The sequence below is a fragment of the Lontra canadensis genome, unplaced genomic scaffold (assembly GCF_010015895.1).
Source record: "Lontra canadensis isolate GAN:19392208 unplaced genomic scaffold, GSC_riverotter_1.0 scaffold63, whole genome shotgun sequence".
NCBI lineage: Eukaryota > Metazoa > Chordata > Mammalia > Carnivora > Mustelidae > Lontra > Lontra canadensis.
The window spans coordinates 9,602,777-9,621,522 of record NW_022631057.1 but is presented as its reverse complement, the minus strand read 5'-3'; the positions used below and the strand labels follow the sequence as shown (position 1 = coordinate 9,621,522).

At 54.5% G+C, this 18,746-nt stretch overlaps 1 protein-coding gene across 4 annotated transcripts in view; it reads right to left on the bottom strand.

Annotated features, from left to right (window-relative positions):
• Positions 1-18,746, bottom strand: part of PPFIA4 (PTPRF interacting protein alpha 4) — a 46,704-nt gene that overhangs the window by 2,961 nt on the left and 24,997 nt on the right. For 3 of the 4 annotated variants that reach the window (XM_032878308.1, XM_032878307.1, XM_032878306.1), the window contains exons 15-28: positions 17,883-18,091; positions 16,144-16,384; positions 15,674-15,709; positions 15,325-15,458; positions 14,855-15,021; positions 12,791-12,884; positions 12,246-12,327; positions 11,786-11,986; positions 11,022-11,084; positions 10,379-10,405; positions 8,537-8,712; positions 5,115-5,212; positions 4,273-4,448; positions 2,050-2,118 (exon numbers count right to left, since the gene is read on the bottom strand). In XM_032878308.1, the coding sequence (XP_032734199.1) occupies positions 2,050-2,118; positions 4,273-4,448; positions 5,115-5,212; positions 8,537-8,712; positions 10,379-10,405; positions 11,022-11,084; positions 11,786-11,986; positions 12,246-12,327; positions 12,791-12,884; positions 14,855-15,021; positions 15,325-15,458; positions 15,674-15,709; positions 16,144-16,384; positions 17,883-18,091 (1,773 nt within the window). The remainder of the gene's footprint in view (positions 1-2,049; positions 2,119-4,272; positions 4,449-5,114; positions 5,213-8,536; positions 8,713-10,378; positions 10,406-11,021; positions 11,085-11,785; positions 11,987-12,245; positions 12,328-12,790; positions 12,885-14,854; positions 15,022-15,324; positions 15,459-15,673; positions 15,710-16,143; positions 16,385-17,882; positions 18,092-18,746) is intronic. The other variant, XM_032878309.1, reaches the window with a different exon arrangement.

Sequence of the window (18,746 nt, the reverse complement as noted above, 5' to 3'; positions counted from 1 at the left end):
GCAACCCTTGAAGCTTGAGAGGGGGAAACTGAGAACCAGAACAGACAGAGGAACAGTATAAGAGACAGCTCAAGGTTGCTGAGGCTGTACTAGATGTCTGGCCAGGAAGCAGTGTCCCTGGATCTCTGACCTCCCCTGCACCCGCCATCACCAAATCCCACCTCCTTCCCATTACCTTGACTTTGAGCTTCCCGCAAGAACCAGTCCTCTGCAGCCCCACACCTAGCTGCATCCCAGAAATCCCTCTGTGCTGTCAAGATGACATCATCTACTCAATATTGAGCCCAATGTCTCAAGCCAGAGAGGCTGGCTAGCTCTGCGTGCTTCTAGGAAGCAGCAAGATGTAGGGGAGAGAACAGGACTCAGATATACTTTTGCTCCATCCCTCCTCTGCCATGCATCAGCCTGGGACAGCAGGTAAGCTACCCCTTTGAGCTTAGTTCCTCATCAGTCAGTCCCATGAGGTAATAACCCATCCCCCATGATGACTGTTAGCATAAAATGAGATGTCTGTCACCACTATACCCCTCTGCCTGGGCCAATGCCTGGCCCAGATTAGGCCTTCAAAGAATATTTTTATAAGGACTGAAGAAATAAATAGCTTTCTAATTAGAAAGCCCGACGCAAATGTGTAGAGGTGTCATTTTTCTAAGCAGCATCAAAGAAATCTAAGATCCTAGGTGTGTGGAGGATGAGAGGAGGGTCCACATAGCAGGGGCACTGGCAAAATTAAGATCTCTGGTAGCAGGGACAGCTGGTAGGGTCTGGCAATTTATATCCTTGACAGGAGTACATACACACACACATACACACATATATTATGTGTGTGTAAATAACACGCTCCAAATTTCAAGGTGCCTCTGTGAAGAAAAACCCCTCCACAAATTCTGTGTATTGTTGAGTGTATCCTAGCTACTGAAGCAGAACAGCCACTCCACAAAGGTGGCCTTTGGCCCTGTTAAACCCAACTGAGAAAGACTAATTGATATGTAGGGGACACTAAGGGTGTCCCAAAAAAGAGGCCCAAAAGTCAACAGAGGCACTGGATGGGGCAGGAGTACGTAGAAAGGGAAGCTACGCAGTCCTTGGAGACACGGAAAGAAACAGATCTGATTGAAGATGGAGATGTTACAAATAAATAATCTGGGTTCTTTTTTAACTTGTCTGGAGCCAAGGCAGCCCAGCCTGACCTGACAGGCAAAGCCAGGCAAGGCTGGTGATCGGGAAGTGAGTAGGGAGGAAGGGAGGAGGAGAAGGGAAGAGCGAAGGAGGGCTGAGGAGGGGGCTGCCTCTTCAGGAAACAGGTATCTTCTGCGAGGCATCGCCACTGGGAGGGAGCATTACAGCTTAGAATGCCCAGGGCCCCCCGGACACAGTCCAACCTAAACTCAGGGAAAGGCCTGACGAAACCCAGGGGAAAAGGTTGGCTTTTCACTGACTGTGGCGGGGGCGGGGGGTGTGGAGGCCAGGAGAGGAGAACTTTAACGTGGCTGGAAGTTAACTCAAGAGAAGAACCGCAGAGGAAGCAGCACTGAAAAACGTCCGGGCCAGAGCGTCAAACTCCACGGCCAAACGAGCAAGCACACGCTTCTTTAAGGACCTCGGCATAATGCCGACCTCCAAACAACCACTCCAGCATGGGATGGGAATCCTGAGAAGCAGGCTGGAGTTGTGCTGTACCAAGGGCACTGAGAGATGGGGTCTGAGAAATGAAGAAAAAGGTGTGATCCCAAAGAGATGGCCTTTGAGGGGAGCCTCCGATCCTGTGTGGTTAGGAGCGTGGTGAGGCACAGAGCTGAAAGATGCTAGATGAAGTATATAGCACATAGAAGCCTTTAGTTTTTGTACAAGGAGTTTCATGGAGACTCCTCTAGGCCTGGCCATGCACCTCTCCCCCAACTCCCTGACTTCATCCTCATCCCCTCAGCTCTCCTCTCCTAGGCCACCCACCAATCATCAGCCCAAGGAGAACACAACTCATGAATTTCAACCCAACGAACCAACAGTGCCCAAATCCCAAAGGCCCCTAATTCACAGCCAAGTACTCACATCATCCAGCTTCCGGTCTGTGCCCAACGCCAACAGGTTGTTGAACTCTCTTTCCATCACCTGGCGTGCCTGGAGTCCATAGGGTTAGAGGCGGAGAGATGGAAGGGGTAGAGTTAATGACCTCTATGCCATCTTGCCCCCTTTAGGGCCCAAGGGCAGAGATGGAGTATCCAGTGCATTCAGCCCATGAGCCCTTCACACAATACTGCACCTTCACACAAACCTCTGCGCACTCTTGGAAGCGAAACTATAAACCTTAGGATTCTTTCATACAGAGCACACTGGAAAACTGTAACTTTGTACAAAGTGGGACCACAGAGCACGTGGCCTCACACTCTGTCTATATGGGAAAATCATGCCTTCCTCCCTTTCTGAAGGGGCAGTAAGCACATAGATCACAGAAAATAAGGATTTAGTTTATTTAAGGAAACATATTTCATACGGTTCCATATCAAAAATTTAAACCAGGAGGACTGCTCAGGCACAGACATTAGTGGCCCTTGGGCTGACTAGTGCCTATAGGCCTGGGCTTGGCCTCCCAAGAGCCTAACTCAGCAGGAGATTTGGGAAATGCCAGGAACAAAGTTTTCGAAACTGCCACCAGATACTTTTAACCATTGCTGATGAAGAATTCCACATCGGGTCAGCAGCCACTTTCTCTAAGAGCTGAGCGAAATGGACCAGCCAGGAAAACCAGAAGGTCAGCAAGCACCAGAGAGGTCTCCCGCTGCTCTGTGCAAAGGCACTGCTGGCCACAAAACCCGGACGTATTTAGAGACAGGAGAGCAACAAGGGAGAAGAACTAGCCTGTTTCTGGGTGGAAAACGGCAACCACAGAGCTTCATAAGGACCGCCTCTGTCAGTCTTGAGAACGCAATGTTCTCTTAAGGGACGGGAAGGGAGAAGCTTAGTCCACGTCCAAGTACCCGGAAGACACTGGTCCTCCAGGCAGTGGGGGGAGAAGCTGACAAAAACTTCGGAAAGGTCTCCCAAAGCTGTGGGAGCAGGCTAGAAAGCTGAGGAGGTCAGAAGTGTGCACATACAGAAAAACCACAGGGGACATGGGACCTCGGCTCTTCTTAGAGAACAGGGGATCTGTGCTCTCCGTGCTGACTGGTTGGTGGGGTCACCGCAGAGGGCCTATGGGACACACTGGCCCTGCATGGCACCCGATACGTCCAAAAGGCCAACTCACCCACCCCCCCCACCCCACCCCCACGCCCCCGCAGAACTATGAGCCGACACAGCCGACCCTCACACGAGCCAACACGCATCTGCTCCCAGAATAGCTTGCGCGGCTCTGGTGGCTGAATTTCAAGAGGCCTGACAGCTGCAAACAGTCCAGACAAGGGCGGCTAAAATGATCAGGGCACAGTGGTGCGTCTATATGAGGAAAGCCTAAAAGAATTAAGACCACTCCGTCTGGAGTGACAAAGGCCTGGGCCCCGAGGCAACACAATCAAAGTTGATGAAATGACAAAAGGTGAGGCTGGATCAAACCCTTGCAGTCAGGAGGAGACAGCACCCTCCCTTCCCCTGCGGGGAGCCCCGATTCAGGACAAATAAAATCAGAAGTACTTTGCACAACAGGTAGTCCATCACCCACAGGAAGTTAGAAAGGCCAAGCATATAAATAGGTTCAAGAGAGTTTAGATAGAGTCTTGGATGGCAGCTCCATAATAATTATGAAATGTAATTTAAGGAGACATCTCATCTTTTGAGCTGTTGACAGGGAGACACAGCCCTGGCATGGAGAGGCTCTGGGTCGTATTCTTTGGTATATTTAGCTTTCTCAAGCCTGGGGGCCCAGGAGCAGATCCTCAGGGCAGGAGACAAAGGAGACAGTGGGTTCTCTGATCCCCTCAGACCCCAGGGCTAGTTCCCCTCTAAGAAAAAGGTCAGAAAAGCAGAGTGAGGGAAAGATAGCCGCAGAGTGTCAAATGCGAAGATGGGGTCGGGAGAAGGAGCGGGGTGCCCACAGTGTCCATGGCAGGGCTTGGGCTGGGTGGGCTTTGTATGTGAAGGACACTGGTTTTCCCTAGATGCCTTGGTTATGCACCGGGGCCACTTGGAGTTTTGAGGCCATCATGATTCCCCTCTGAAACAGCCCCCCTAGAACAGTCCCCCAACAAATCAATAAACACATGCACGGAAGCGCGAGAGAGCCGAAGAGTGGAGCAGAGCAGGGAGCCTGAGGTTGAGACTGAGAACAAGGACGCCCACCTGGGTGTTCTGCGTGGGGATCTGGAGGACCAGGGCCAGCGTGTTGTGGTCAAAGTTCTCGTCCAGGGCCAGCAGGGCCCCGTGCACGCCGCTCTCCTGCAGGTTTCCTGCGTAATCCCGCAGCCCGATGGACTGGACCCAGTGAACCACCTGGTCATTGGTCCAGACGAGCACATCTGGAGGGCAGAACAAGAAAAGGACCAGGAAGAGGCAACAGGTTTGGCCACACCCCCTCCAGGGACAGAAATGGGGCTCCCTGGACGCAGAGCGCCAGTCTGCCGCGCTTTCTGTCTTTCGTCCGTCTTCCCTGGCTGATTCTCTTAGGGAACCAGCCCCACCTCCCTCCATCGCTGCCAGCCCATAGGATCCAAGGCCAGGCCAGCCGGCTCCTGGCTGTCCTCCCAGAGCCCTTGCGTGGGCCCTCTCCTGCCCCCAGACTGGGATGGTCCTCTTAGTCTTCCACCTTCGAAGAGTCTTCTAAGACTTGCCTCTCTTCTGCCCACTGCCGCCCAGATCACCAAGTGCCACGAGCGCGTTCCCACACCAGCTTCTAGCATTGTCCGAGGGGAGTCACTGCCTTTGTCCAGCTGGTGGCCATTGTTGGGGGTAGGGTGGGGTCACGGCTGACTGAGCAAGGACTATTTCTTCTCCACCAGATGCAACATCCTTTGGGCGGGACTGTGTCTCCCTCTTCGCACAGCCCGGGGCTGACTAGTACCCACTGGCAGCTGGAGCTTCCCCGAGGTAGAGAATGCCTCTTCTCCCCGCCGCTCCCCCAGGGCAGGGAACAGCGAGGCAGGACCCTGCTCCCCACAGGTTGCCACGGAGCCTGGCCAGCTTACCCTTGATCTCGTGCTGGCTTTCCTCCCGCCTTTTCTCCAGCTCCTTCCGGTCATAATTCAGCCTCTTCAGACACATGATACCGTACTGAAGACTGCTTCTGCAGGCACAGAGCCCCCCGAGCCAAGTCTCCGTGGGGCCACATGCCTGCCACCTCGACCCCGCATCCAACACCAGCCCCGGCACGCCCAGGCCTATGTCTCTCAGCTGCAAGGGCCCCCAGCCTAAGCGTGCTCCTCCTCCCAGGATTTACACGTGACCCAGCCCAAGGCCACTTCCCCTCCTCTGCCCACCCCGGGTCCCCCCTTGCGGCCAGGGTATGGGTCTGATTGATGGAAAGAAAGTTCCCTGAATGAAGCAACAGCTCCCCCCACTCTCTAGGCACTGGAATGGCCCTACAGATACCTGACCCATACAGATAGGACCCTACAGAAAGATCCCCACAGATCTTTCTTTGAGTGCCCATTTCACTCAGAGTCCTACCAGTGACCTATGCATGCTACACGATTTGCCTTGGACACGGACCCCTGTGTTCTTCCTCAAACACAGTAGGCACACTTTGCCTGCCTATGTGCCTCAGGGCCTTTGTATTAGCTGCTCCCTCTGCCTGGAACATTCCTCCCCCTATCTGTTGCATGGCTCACCCCGTCTCCTTTAAGTCTTGGCTCAAATGTCATCTTCTCCATTCAGTGGTCCCCCTGTCCACCTGATTTAAAATGGCAACATTGCCATCATGACCACAGCTCATACTCCCAATCCCCTTTACCCTGGTCTAATTTTTTTACTACTGCCTTTTATCTGTTAATACTATATATGTATACACACACACTACAGATGGATGGATGGATGGATAGATCCTTGTTTGTCTCTCTCAGTTAGAATGTAAAGTCCATGAGGGCAACATGTTTTATTCACAGATATGTCTCAAACTCCTAGAATCATGCCTAGCACACAGTAAACACCATAAATGCTTAATGAAGGAAATGAAATAGTTCGCAGAAATAAGAGTATCTAACCAGTACCAGGTGCAGAGTAAGCATTCAATAAATCCTAACAAGCCAGAAGGACGCTACAGTATCTGTAGGCTGGAAGAGTCTCCACGGACCACCAGCCCAAGCTCCCATCTCACGCAGACGACACCTGTGTAGAATCCTTCTGAGTAGCTCGAGCTCCTCTGAGACAGGGAACTCACTACCTCCCGAGGCATCTCATCCCGCCTTTCATTAGTGTTCTTCCTTCCCTTGAACCTGCTTGTCATTCAGCCTCTCTGCGCTTTGTCATCTATCAAACATAGGAAAAGACATTCCCTCCCAACTCTATTAGTGAGGCCATTGCCTTGTGAAATTAAATCATGCTGCCTGCTCCCTCCTTCTCTCCCCTCAGCTCTCCCCAGGCAGCCCTGCTTCCTAGAACAAGCCCTCGAAGCTCACAGATACCACTTCTAGGAACTCTTTTCTGGCCCAAGGCAACCAGTCATTGCTCAGGCCCCTGGTTTAAGCCATGGTCCACTGGAGGCAGCAGGTGCACACATACCTCCTGATTGGAAATGCCTTCTGTCTACTTTTGATCCCACTTGCTATCGTTTTCTGTCTAATTCCTAGGGCTTTCAAAGCCGTTGCATTGCATGGCGAAAATTTAAAGTCAGATCAGCCTGGGTCTGAATGCCAGTTGTGCCACTTCCCAGCCTGGTGGCCCTCAGCACATGGAGATGTGGCCACCTCTGTCCCACAGAGCTGCCATGAGCATCACAGAGAATGGTGCACAGACGGGCTCGGTCTAGCCCCTGGAGCATCCAGGCATCCAGGCCCTCAGCAATGGCACCACGATCAGGAGAACATTGCTGATGACCGTGTGCGCGGGTTCTCCTATCAAAACAGCCAGTTCTCTAGGAAAGCCACTCAAGAGAACACAATGTTCCAAGGAAAAGAGCTGAGACTCTCTAGGGGCCTGGGCAGAGGGTCGTCAGGGGGACCTCCAGAATGCTGGGTGGGGCCGGGCTGACTGATCCCCTACCCCCCCCGCCAGGCGCATGTCTCCCAGCTCAGCAGGGGGGGTTCCCTCCTCTCCCCAGCCCTATCCATCACTGAGGGGGGAACAGGTGCAGCAAGGCCTGGCAGCCTCCCGGACAGAGACAAGAGATTCCAGCCCTGGGAAGGGGTTGGGGAGTGCCAAGGGAGGTCACAATAGGGAGTTCTAGCATCACAGGCTCTGCAGAGTGGTGGCAAGAGGGCTGGACTCGGTTACCATCCCTGATGCTCCTTCCCGTGCCTCAGTTTCCTTCCCCGTGAAATGGGGAAGCCAGCTAGATCCCTTCCGAATTGAACCTTCCCTGGTTTATGAGTCAGAGAGACCGAGAAACGTCTGCAGACTCCCAAGAGAACCTTGAAAAGCCACACGCTCCCAGCCCCAACATTCATCGCATTATCCTCTCATTCTCCTGGGTCTGAACACCAGCTGCGCTACTGTCCAGCTGAGTGGCACTCAGAGCGCATGAGCCGGGGCAATACCTCTCCTGCAGGGTGGCTGTGGGCATTAGAGGTAAAAGACAAAGAACGTGGCTGAAATAGCGACCTGTGTGATTTGAAGCTACGTGTTGAAAAGCCTTCCTAACGACGGTCAAGCCCTAGATTTTACCGCCCACCGGGCTCCCCAGCCCCAGTGCTTCCTATGGTGAAGCAGGTCTACAGCGAGTGAAGCAGATCTGGAGACCGTGTCTACCTGCCGTAGGAGGGCGGCTGCCACCAGCTCCAGCTAGCTGTCCCCACGCTAGAATGTGTCAACACATCTTCCAGTTTTTAAGAGAAGCCAGACATCCAGAATTTTGTGGAAAATTCCCTAGTGCTTAAACACTGGCAACTAAATCCATAATCTTTAAAATACCGTGTCAGCCCAACAAAACACAATTGTGGGGCCAAAGTCTGCCCACGGACTGCCAGTTGGAGACCTCCGCTGCAGACACGTGTGAACAGAAGACCTTGTCAGCAAGGGGGAGGAGAGCCTTGGATGGCATCCTGTACCAAACGGCGCGGGCTCGAAGCTGAGAGGCAACAATCCGGGATGCAAGGAGCAGCAGGGCCCAAAAAGACCTTTCCTCTCAGCTTGGAAGGAAATCAGTAGACAAGGAAGCGGGTTTTGGGCGGAGGCTTCCCAGAGTAAACAGAGAAACCTGGGCAGCCCAAAGGCAGAGAAATGAAAGGCAGACCTAGGAGGGAAAGCCCCAAGGATGTGAAGCTGAGCAAGAACGACTTTCTGAGTCTTCAGGGCTGGAGGGGAGAGGACCAAATCCTCCCTCACGTCGAGGGATGGGAAGAGGACCTGGCTTTTGCAAGGGGGAGACCCGTTGGCACCCACACGGGCCACAGGCAGAGCCAGAGGCAGCCGTGGTCCTGCAGACAGAGCCACAGGGCCAGGCTGCCCTGCTCACCGGTGGAAGCTGTCCACCATCTTCAGGTGGACCCGCAGGTCCTTCTTGGTCAGGTGGTCCAGCATGCGTGCGTCTACCAGGCACTCCATGAAGTAGCTGCGGTACTGGGGCAGCCCCAGGCTGGGCAGCCAGTCGTTCCCGATCCACTCGTGGTTCATGTCCCCATAGGCCAGGGTCTGGAGGAACAAGGCAGAGTGTCTGTGGGGGAGGAGGGCCTCGCCAGCCGGCCGCAGCTGGCGTAGCCTGTGGAGAGAAACGGCCCCCACAGCCACCGCAGCCGCTTATGTTCACTGAGAAGCTGGGAGTGGGAGGAGGGGGAGGGGTTTAAATGGCACTTTTTAAGACCTCAGAATGATACGGCTCCACTCACGGATCGATTATCTACACTAATGAACAGAAGCAGCTATCCAGGCAGCAGATAATACGAAGTCCTTCCTGTCGACCCGGGAATGTATTTGCGGTGGTGTGTGGCCGACCTGCCTTCCTGCTTCTCCACCGGCCTCTAGCCCACTGAGCCCAGGGGACAGGCCGAGTTACCGTGGGCCGCTCTGCGGCAAGGAAAAAAAAAAAAAAAAAAAAGTCGATCTCACTTGGGAAACTGGCCTCCCACATCTACCTGAGAGTTAGGAACAGACTAAAGTCAAAAGCCACAGGGGATGGCCTGCACTTGCACTCTGAGCTCTGGTGTCCACTCCAGGAATTCCCCAGCCCCTCTGTTTGCTGCTTTCGCTAGCACTCTGCACATCCCAGCCGCCCCCCTCCACCCGCTCTGTTGTCACCTCCCGCCGACAGCAGGGACTCCTTTGGCCATCTATCCTTAGAAAGACTTTAGGGGGGGCCCTGGGTGGCTCAATGGGTTAAGGCCTCTGCCTTCGGCTCAGGTCATGATCCCAGTGTCCTGAGATCGAGCCCCGCATCGGGCTCTCTGCTCTGCAGGGAGCCTGCTTCCTCCTTTCTCTCTGCCTGTCTCTCTGCCTACTTGTGATCTCTGTCTGTCAAATAAATAAAAAATCTTAAAAAAAAAAAAAAAGACTTTAGGAAGAGCACCGCTCCCTCACTCTGTTTCCTTACCCTACTTCATTTTTTTAGATTGAAACACTGATTTTAGCTTTGTAAAAGTGAAAGTGTTATACATATAAAAATAAACATAGCATAATATCATAGTATAGCTTCAATATTAAGCATAAAGAGGAAGGTAACATCAATGGACACCAACCACACCACCCATGGCTGTGTCTTCCCCGTGCTCGCCTTCCCGGTCCCATCCCCTGCTGTCCCTCTAGAGGTCATTGCTATTCTGAGGTTCTATCATGCCCTTGCTGGAAGAAATGTTTTTACAGTTTTTCCAATCACCAATGTGTATTTCTCTAAAATTATAGATTATTAAGTTTGCTTATTTTTAGTTGTAGTATAAAATTCTATGAATCTCTGGGGGCTTAGATTTTGCACTTGACATGATAATTGCCGACTCAGTGAATGAGGAAAAGGTCTTTCTTTGCTCAGCTCACCAGGGGTGCCCCTTAAAGGGGATGGGGTGAGCACGAGGACTCATGTCAATCTCAGTCTCATTATTCCTGGGAAGAGAGGAGAAGAGGCAGGTGTGCCAGGGACAGGGCCCTCCATGGCAGTATCTGTCACCCTGAGAAGCCAGAACAAGTAGCTCAAGGGGAACGAGGAGGAAGGGGGCTTCAGCGGGATGAGAAAACCCGTCTAGGACCTCTCGTGCAAAGAGGGGACATAAACAGACTGGGACTCGGGGAGTCCTGCTGGGCAGAGAGCCTGTGGGGAGAACACTGTCCTGAACTCCTGAGAGGTGGCTCCGGACAGAGAAGGGGATCTTACCTGAGCCCAGCTGCCCTCCTCACTGTCCTAGCGGGAACGAGTGCAGCGTGTCAGGGGAAACAGGCAAAGTCAAGAAAGCTGGAAGCATCCACCCCCGGCCCCACCAAGCAGAGGGAGTAGACACCCCAATGGCTGGGAAGGGGACTAGGAGGAGCTTGTTGGGGTGGCAAGACGGAACACGAGGCTAGTGCAGGTGTCTGTGTTTGCGCTGAGGGCGGGACAAATGTGTATGGCGAAAACACACTCCCACACCTTGTAGGCTTGGCTGGGAGCCCCTCAAAGGGCCAGGTTCTCCCCCATTCCTGTCCCCCACCAAGCATCAAGCACAAGGACTCTGCAGCTTCAGGCCCAGAGCCGGGCAAAGCACTCCTTATTCCCAAGGCCAGCTCTTCTCCACTACAGCACACCAGTGGCCTAAGGTGAGCTCGGGGCCCCCTGGGATGGAACCCCCAGCACCCACTAACTGTTCCCATTCCCACTCCTTTCCCAACCCACCACCCTGAGAACAGAACCCAACACACATCAGGATATCAGTCTCGTATATAAACCGACTGCCACCCCCTCTGACTTCCCACCACCTTCCCATCATCCTTGTGGGGGTCAACAGCCCCAACCCAGGCCCGAGGCCCAGGGCCAGACTCACTGTTTTAGTGGGTGTTGCCAGAGTTTCCATCTCTTCATGGGTGACCCAGACATTCCCGGAAGACTGTAGGCAGAGAGGAAACCTAGCAGGTCCTGCGTGTGGGTCCCCAGGGTTCCCTGGAGACTGGGAACCCCAAGGACAAGGACAAACATCCCTTCCCCTGAGTCCTCCTACAGGCACAGCCCCAAGCCCCGCAGACTGAGGCTCTGAGCACCTCCCCATATCTCTGCAGCCACACTGCTTGGCACAGGGCCTGGCATCTCAAAAGCTCCACAAACATTTCCTGAATGAAGATGGATGAATGGCGCAGATCTAGAATACGGGCTGATCCCAATCAGAGAGATGCATGGCCGTGAGCGACTTTACTCTGAGAGTCTGTGGACTAGTCTGCAGTCGGACAGAGGCTGGAGGACCAGGACAGAATTCACAAGTGCCTTCCCCCTCTATATCCCCAAGTCCAGTAACCACGCAGAACCCCTGGAAGCCCCATCCTTGGAAACTCTGCCTAGAGATCTGCAATGGTTCCCAGAGTGGGGATAGGGGGATGGGGCCCATGGGTGGTACGCAGGGAACCTGGAAGAGGGAATGAGGCTGCTGGGATCCTCCTGGTATGTCAGCCCCTCCTAGAGACCAGATGGAGCCCTTTGAGGGACTGGAAGGGGCAGGAATCAAGGCTGCCACTTTCCCAAAGGCCAATGGGAAACTTCGCAAATTCTACGCCAGGACTTCAGAAAACGCCCTGTGGTGAGGGATAGGCCACTCACGGTCCTGGAGGTGGGCGGGGCAGAGGGGCTGGTCAGTGACACCATCTCCTGGATGGCCAGCCGGAGCTTGAGCCGGTGCAGGGCATTGCTGATACCGATCTCGCGCTGGATCTCTGTGTCCGACAGGGCCGACATGATGGCTCCGCTCTTGACGTTGGCGCGGCAGGCGGCCACGTACCAGGCAGGCATCCCCACCCAGAGCTGCAGACACGGGCACAGGGGGTAAGTTCAGCCCCTTCCCCACCTTCAAGAGCTTGACGATATCAAGGAACAAGGGCCAGGCCTCATCCATAGTCTCAAAAGAGCAAACACGGTGCGGAATTTAGGAACGTAGAGATGAAACCACCGAATGTCTTTCCTTCCCATTTTACAGATGGAAAAATCTACAGCCTGAGAAGGTGAGGGGATTTTCCCAATATCACATGGGTGATTAGTTTCTGGGGACAAACTATAGGCTTACCTCCAGCCAGGAGACCACAGTAGGGCCATCCCACTGGGCAAAGGGCATTCCTTTTCTGCGGGCATCTTCAAGCAGCTGGTGTCTTGTGGGAAGAGGAAGAACAGACCCCTAGTCTCCTTTTCTCCCAAACATGCTTACTCCTGAGACCGCGGGATGTGCTAAGAGCACTCTCACAACCCGACTCCCCACCACTAGACTGCTGTCCCCTGCTCCGTGCTGCAAGACATAGGCAGGACTCCTCTCCATCCCCAGAGGACAAGGGGCTCCGACTTTGTTTGCACATGGCCTGACCCGCAGACATTTCGGTCCACTCTGCCAGAGACGCACAGGTTCTGGGTCTCTCTCCCCCAGCCCTCCCAGCCTCCTTCTTCCTTGGCTCACCCTCAGAATCACCTCCCAGTCCCTGTTGTGCCCAGGTGCACCGGGCCAACTCAGTTCAGAAAGGGCCTGGCTCTGGCTCTGGCTGCCTGAGCTCAGTCCCACGGCAGGCCAAGAGAAGGACAGTGGGTGAGGGGCTGGGTGCACCCCTGGCCTGTGGATCTTACTTCTTCTTCAGCCGCCGGTCCTTCTCTGCCTGGGTCCCCAGCTTGGCAGGCACCATGGGCTCCTGCAGACCAAGCTCGGAGTCTGTTAGCAGAACTAGAAGGAAGAGATGGCATGTGAGCCAGGCCCCTCCTTCTCCTCCCTTCGCCTGGGCCAGGACTGGGGAGCAGACCCGCAGGAGGCCCCTCAGCATTTAACAACCCAGGAGGCCTAATGGGACAATCTATCACTCCCAGAGCCTCTGCTCAATGTCCCTACATCCCGGTGGTCCCACCATGGCATCAAAGGGGTCACCCAGACCAGAGAGTCTCCCCAGGGGAGACTCAGCCCTGGAGGCATTTTCCAGCCAGATGGACCAAGGCCTTCCTACCCCTCCAACCACAGAATCCTAGACAGAACATAGCTCTCCTCCAAACCAGGGTGCAAAGGAAACCCACAGAGCCAGACAAGAGTCTACTCTGGGCTCACAGAGGATCATCCTGACCTGGCTGGGGGTGGGAAGACGGGCACACTGAGAGCCGTGTGCCCCTCAGCCTCTTGCTCAGGGAGCACTCTTGCACAGTACCCATGGGGGAGCATCCCTAGCTCTGTCTTTTTCTATTAAGGACCCTGAACAGACGCCACGCCCCTACAGAGTTCACAGCAGGTGCCACATCTTAGAATTCATCACATTCCCGTCCCTCCACCCAGTGCAGCTGGCCGTAGGTCTGGGGTGACCCAGGAAACAAGGTGAAATGCTATCTCAGGGTCAGGCACCACTGTGGTGCAGGGAGTGTAGAAAATCCCAAGACTGCCCGGAGAAGATCTCGTCCACAGATGAGCCTTTCTCAGCTCCCTCCCAGTGCCCTCTGCACCTGCTCCACCCCCCCCCACCTCCCCGCACCCCTCAGGGCTGGGGGCAGGGTGCTTCCCCTCCTTCCCCACCTAGACAGTGGTACCTGCTTTCCCTCTTCCTCCTCCTCACTTAGCTAGCTGGCTTCTAATTCACACCTTCTCTGAGGCAAAGGAAGGTCTAATAATTAGACCTTTGGGTTCAAAGCTTCCTTTCTTCTAGTTGATCAGGCCCTCCCCCCCAGCATGCCATTGTCAATGCCCTTCTGAGCCAGCCCACCTAGGGTCCACAGCCACCTCCTCCTTTCTCCCAGCCTCTCTCTCTTCCACTCTGAAGAGCCTCAATCACATACAGAGCTCCCACTCCCAGAACCTGCCTCCCCCAGACCCCCAGACCCCTCACACACAACTCTTCTTGGCTTGGCTACTTCCCACTTAGCCTTCCAACCTGAGCCCAGCAGTTGCCTAGTAGAGAAAGCCACTGCAGGCGTCTGTCCCACTCCACGGCTGAGTTCTGCATTCCAGAAGCTCCTGAAGCACACTGCTATCCTAACACTGTTCTGGAATCATCTCTTTCCCTTTTCCCTTTCTATGAGACACTGAGCTCCTTGAGAGAATGGCCAACACTAAGTCTTGTATACAGTAGGTACTCAATAAATGTCTGTTGAACAAATGACTGAATAGATGAGGGAAAGAGGAAGAAGGACGGGGAGGAAGGAAAGGAAAGCAGGAACAGGGGAAGGCGGAGGAGGACAGCTGACATTTACTGTGTACCCACCAGGTGCCAAGCACGCAGCAGAACTTTCTATTAGCACAGAGGTGGTAATGCCACTGCTGCCCAAGCATTTATGAGAATGTAGTATCTATGAAGCCATCAAGAGGCATTACGACCTGTTGCATCCTGGAGGGCAGATGCACTAGAAATAAGTTCTAATCAAGAACCGAGTCCTCCCAGAGGTACTGAGCACAGGACATCAGAAAACCTCTGTACTACAAGAAACCTCAGAGGCCCAACCTCTCACCCCGGGCAGGAATCCCTTCCACAGCATTCCAAGAGCCATGGCGACACAGCTCTCGCCCACAGCACCTGCCTCTCCTCCCTGGAGTCGAGACCTGCGTGACTGCGGCTTCCACCCACGGGCCCCCAAGAGGCCAGCGCAGAAGGCCAGACCCCAGGACTCCCTCCTGCTCTGGCCCCTCCACTTGCACCCATTCGCTAGGACGTGGACAGACACCCTGGCCCGTGGCTCCATCCCGGCTCAGCTGGATCAGCCGGCCCTTCTCCTTCTTCCCGAACAGGCGGCCGATGGACGACTTGATGCCCTTGCGCTTGGCGCCCTTGTGCAGGGAGTCCTGGCTGCTGTTGCTGCTGCTCGGGTTACTGCCCTGATCCTCCAAAGCACTACAGGAAGACAGCCAGGAGGGGGCGCAATGAAAAGAGACAGGCTTTCGTTACACCAGGAGACCTGAAGTGAGACCTCGGGGAGAAATTTCAGGCAGTAAGGTTGGTCGGGGGTGGAGGCGGGGGGTGACTAGAGAAGGTGACCAAAGGAGACATGGGAATGTCCTTCCCCGACGGTGTTTCAAAGAGAAGTGAGATGTTCAGACACCTGGATACAGGAGACTCTGTCCCTCTAGAGGCAGGGGGAGGGATGAGATGACCTTGGGGTAGAGGGACTCGAGGTGTGGGGCCTGTGCCACTTACCTTTTGCCTTCTTCCTGGCTCAGGGCGGGATGGCCAAGCTTCTCTAGCCGCAGCGTCCTGGGTGAGGAAGGAGGAGAAGTCTCACATTTTATGGTGGCTTTATCCTCTCGGTTCTCTTCCCGAGACACTGGCGACTGAACAGACAGTGAAGCCGTCAGGGGATAGAGGGAGAGATCTGGGGCCTGCCTACCCAGCCCAGACGAGGCAGAGGAACTTGGAGAAGTGCAGTGGGAAGACTGGGGGCCTCTCTGAGCCCAGACTCAGACTCAAGGGCCCAGGGGAGAGAAGCCAAAGGGAAGGGCCTGGGAGAATTCACCCGTTAGTACCTGGGTCATTGGGCAGCACTCACCAGCAGCTTCCTCCTATGCTTTCTTAAGTCACTGGGCTGGAAGAGAAAGTAAAGGGTAAGCTCAGAATCACCCTCCAGATGCCTGAAAGTCAACCCCAAGGGAGCCCAGTGGCCTTAGGAGGAGAAGGTAGGACTCAGTGGCCTGGAGAGAATACCACAGCCAAAAAAAGCCGGCCTGGAAAACTAAGTCAGGGCTCCCTCTGGAAGAGAGGGAGAGGTACGGGCAGGAGCTGAGGTTCTCGCTCTCTGCTTCTCCACAGGGTTGAGGAAGACATGACAGGCCCCGGCCAATCCCAGGAGGACATGTTGGTAGCCGGACATGCTGGGGTCCGTGCCCAACATGGGAAGAGGACGCCAGGCCCAGCCGAGAGGACTGAGCCCTACCAAGCCTTCTCGGCGACCCTCAGCCAGCCCCCAGAGCAGAGCACAGAGCCGACTGGGCTGTTCATCAACTGCCTTCAGACTCTCACCAGGGTCATGACCCCCATGCGGTCCAGGTCCTGGGCAGCACTTCGGGAGGTAAGCTTCGGCGTGGAGCGGCCGCTGAGCGGAGGGGACGCGCTGGCCAGCGACAGGGCGGTCAGAGAGGTGGGGATGGAGCCGCGCTTACGCAGCTGAGTCAGGTTGAGGGCCTCCATGCTGCCGCTGGTCACCCGAGTCTCGATTTCCTCAGCACGCAGCTCTGCGGACTCCTTCTCTTCCTGGATCATCCTGGGACCAGGCCCAACCAGACACTGTGTTGGTCCCCCCACATCCCCTGCAAGCCCGGCAGGGGGACAGGTGCCGGCACCGCACCCCCCACCCTGGGACCCCAGGCAGCAGGCAATGGCAGGGGAACCCACACTGTTTCTGGCATGGCCGGGACACACCAGGCCTCGCGGACACAGCTCGATCTTCCCCCCAACAGCTCGGAAACATTTCTCTGTCTTATTAGCTGACTTCACGTAACAGAACGTGAAGGAGGGCATTTAGTCAGTGGGAATCAAGCCATTCCGGAAGGCAGAATTCTTGACCTATCACTGACTAGGCGGGCCACCGGGAGTCAGACGCTCTGGCCTCAGTTTCCCCCTAGACCCAATGTCAGGAGGGGCCCAAGCCAACAGGTCCCAAACCTGGGTCCCTTAACTGATGCTGACCCCTGATGGAGTTTTTCCTCTTCCAAGAAAAATGAGAAAACCCATGATCATTCTGTATGTGTGGGCGGGGAGCGGGTGGTCACAGAGGCACATGTCTTTGTTCCTTCACTCGTGTGCACACACGTACATGCATTGATGTGACAATGCTAACTGTCCGTTAGGAGCCAGACTCGTCTTTATTCTGAGAGTATGTCTTTCCAATGTGAGGGATGTGAAAATGACCTTTCTTTTGTAGAATGGTTGTGATAGGAGACAGTAGTTACCTTTCATGTTTTCCTTTCCAGAATAAAAGTTGGCAGCCCTATGTTAATATCCTTCTTTCCAGTGTGTGTGTGTGTGTGTATGTATGTGTGTGTATAAGAGAGAAAGAGAGAGAGAGAGAGAGAGATGTTTTCTTTCTAACTGGTCTGTGAAATCCCAAAGTGTGGAAACCGTGGAACCAGATGTCCCCTACAGCCCTCTAGGCTGAGGCACTCTGGCTCAGATTTTTGCTTGCTGCTGGGCATAAACATTCATAAACCTCCTATAAAGGCAGGGTCAAGTACAGGTCTTGATCCCTTACCCTGCCCCTGGTTTCTGTTTGAGGCCTCATTAGGGATGGGAGGAATGCTACAATACATTGAGTGTAGACCTGAGTTTGAATCCTGACCCTGCCACTTACTGTGTGGCTTCGGGCAAATCACTTAACCTCTCTGGTTGCTGGTCCCTTGTCTGGACAATGGAAATAACATTGCCTCCCTCAGAGACTGTGGTAAGACTGCCGGGGGCATCTACAAAGTTCTCCCCCTGATCTGGCCTCAGTCAGTGGGAGCTCCAGTCTCAAACACAGGCGCTGCGGGAACACAGCCTCTCCAGTCCCGGGAGGGGAGATGAAGCCCGAGAAGTCAGGCTGAGCCCTCACCCCTCTCGGTCCGGCACGGGGCCTGATGCCCCGCACAGAATCCCTAGACTAGGCACTCAGAGGTGCAGCTAGAAGAGACAAGCAGATACACAGAGAAGTTGTCCTGCGGTGCCCCAACCTAAAGGGACCCCGTCCTTCAAGGCGCCCACAGGCCCTCTGCCCCAGCCCGAACCTGATCTCCTCATTGATGGCATCAAGTTGCTCCTGCAACATCATGGCCAGAGTCTGGGCGTCCGAGTGGCCGCTGGGGGAGACAACATCCACGGAGCCCACCAGACCCCCTGGCTCATCCTCATCCACATCAGAGATCTCGGGGTCACTGTCAAAGGCAGGGGCGGCGGAGGGGGCCAGCCCCCCAGGCAGTGGAGAGGGCTCCCAGTCCTTAGCAAAGGAGAGGGGAGAGTACTGATAAGACACACCGGGCAGCTGAGGAGCCGGCCCCTCCCCACCTATCCCAGCAGCAAAGGCTCCTCCCGGGGACTCGGGGACTCGTTAGAACTTAGAAGCGCAAAATGTGAGACCCCACCCCAGGCTACACACAAAGTGAGTACCTGCACTTTAACTAGTTTCCCAGGTGATTTATTTGCCACTAGAGTCTAAGAAATACTACCCCAGTGCAAGGAACAAGGTAGCATAATGGTTAGGAACAGATTCCAGAGAGAGCCTGTCTTGCTTTGGAATCTGATTATTAGCTGTGCAACAGTGATAGAGTTGTTTAACCTTTCTGTGCCTCAGTTTGTTCATCTGTAAAATGGGGATGGTAACAGTACCTACCTATGTGGTAGGTAATCGTGAGAACAGAGTAAGGACTTTAGCACAGTGTCTGGCACAAAGTTAGCACTATGAAAGGCTACCCCTTTCTACGAATACAAACTCTCTAAGAGTAACTAGATCCAGGGGACAAGAGAAGCCAAGCAGTCCTATCTGACTGGCATCTCCCAGGGTTTCAGCACGTCTCAGGACGTACCCAGCCCTGAGAGGCGGTGGTCTCAGAAGTCACGCTACAAACATCTTCAGTGGACAAAGGCCCGGAAGA